Source organism: Carlito syrichta, unplaced genomic scaffold, assembly GCF_000164805.1.
Source record: "Carlito syrichta isolate Samal-C Ts95f unplaced genomic scaffold, Tarsius_syrichta-2.0.1 Scaffold312875, whole genome shotgun sequence".
Lineage (NCBI taxonomy): Eukaryota > Metazoa > Chordata > Mammalia > Primates > Tarsiidae > Carlito > Carlito syrichta.
Window position 1 is genome coordinate 12,964 of NW_007256971.1, and position 1,142 is coordinate 14,105.

At 49.8% G+C, this 1,142-nt stretch overlaps 1 protein-coding gene across 1 annotated transcript in view; it reads right to left on the reverse strand.

Annotated features, from left to right (window-relative positions):
* The window catches only part of LOC103272586 (kinesin-like protein KIF3C), a 3,049-nt gene extending 2,438 nt beyond the window's left edge, over positions 1–611 (reverse strand). Inside the window, exons 1-2 of the mRNA XM_008070068.2 lie at positions 490–611; positions 162–334 (exon numbers count right to left, since the gene is read on the reverse strand). Coding sequence (XP_008068259.1) covers positions 162–334; positions 490–585 — 269 coding nt within the window. The 5' untranslated portion in view covers positions 586–611. The remainder of the gene's footprint in view (positions 1–161; positions 335–489) is intronic.
* Positions 612–1,142: the final 531 nt, after the last annotated feature.

Here is a 1,142-nt window from a genome sequence, read left to right on the forward strand (position 1 = left end):
CCCGCGGGCTCAGGCAATCCACTCACCTCAGCCTCCCGAAGGCATGGGATTACAGGCTGAACCACTGAGCCCGGCTCCAAAACCCTCTTTAGCCCCAACCAGCCCAGGCAGTTCCTCTGTCTCCTAAGACCAAAACTTGCCCCAGCCATGGTGGTACGGACCAGGATCTGGACTTTCGGACTTTAGATGTGGAAGGTCTTTCCAGAAAGCTGTCCAACCGCATAAGCCTCTCCAAGTGTAGTGCACGAGGGTCCTGTTCTTGGTCGTGAGAGAATTCCATCTCAAAGACAGCTGGAGGGGATACGTCCAACTCCAAAAACATTATATTTTCAGCCTGTGGTGGAAACATCATGCCAGACATGAGCAGTGGGCCCCAAAGACTGTACATTCTAGGCACTCAGTAAATTTTGGTTGTAGCAAGGGTGATGGGATGGTCAGAGGAGGCAGAGGCTGCAGGCATTCCCTCCCAGCTTCTTCCCAGCTTCTTACCCTGTACCTGGGGTGGGACCCCATCGCCATGGCAACCCTAGCGTACTGGCTGATAGGCCTCTTGTAGCCCACTGCAGATGTTGGCCGCTTCTTCATTTGGCTGTTGTTCCTGTAGGGAAGAGGCTGGATTAGAATGGATTTCCTTTGAACACAAAGGGCAAATGATAGCATGAGGAATGATGTGTCACTCAGGTAAGCCAGGAGGCCCTACTGACTGCAGGTTCTGGAATTTTCTTCTCCTTGTTATAATACAGCTGACAATGGAACCTAGGATCCCCTTATCTGCACTACCCCAAGATAGGGAGTACAGTACAATAAGGTGCTTTGTGAGAGAGAACACATTCATATAACTTTTATTACAGTATATAGTCATAATTTTTTTTCTAATAGTAGAGACAAGGTCTCACTATGTTGCCCAGACTAGTCTTGAATTCCTGGGCTCAAGTGATCCTCCTGCCTCTGCTTCTAAAAGTTCAAGGATTACAGGCGTGAGCCACTGCGCCTGGCCCATAACTGTTCTACTTTATTATTATTATTATTATTATTATTATTTTGAGTGGGACTCTCACTCTGACACTCAGACTGGAGTGCCGTGGCCGCTCCCGGCCACCGCAGCCTCGACCTGCTGGGCTCCAGCGATCCTTCCGCCCCAG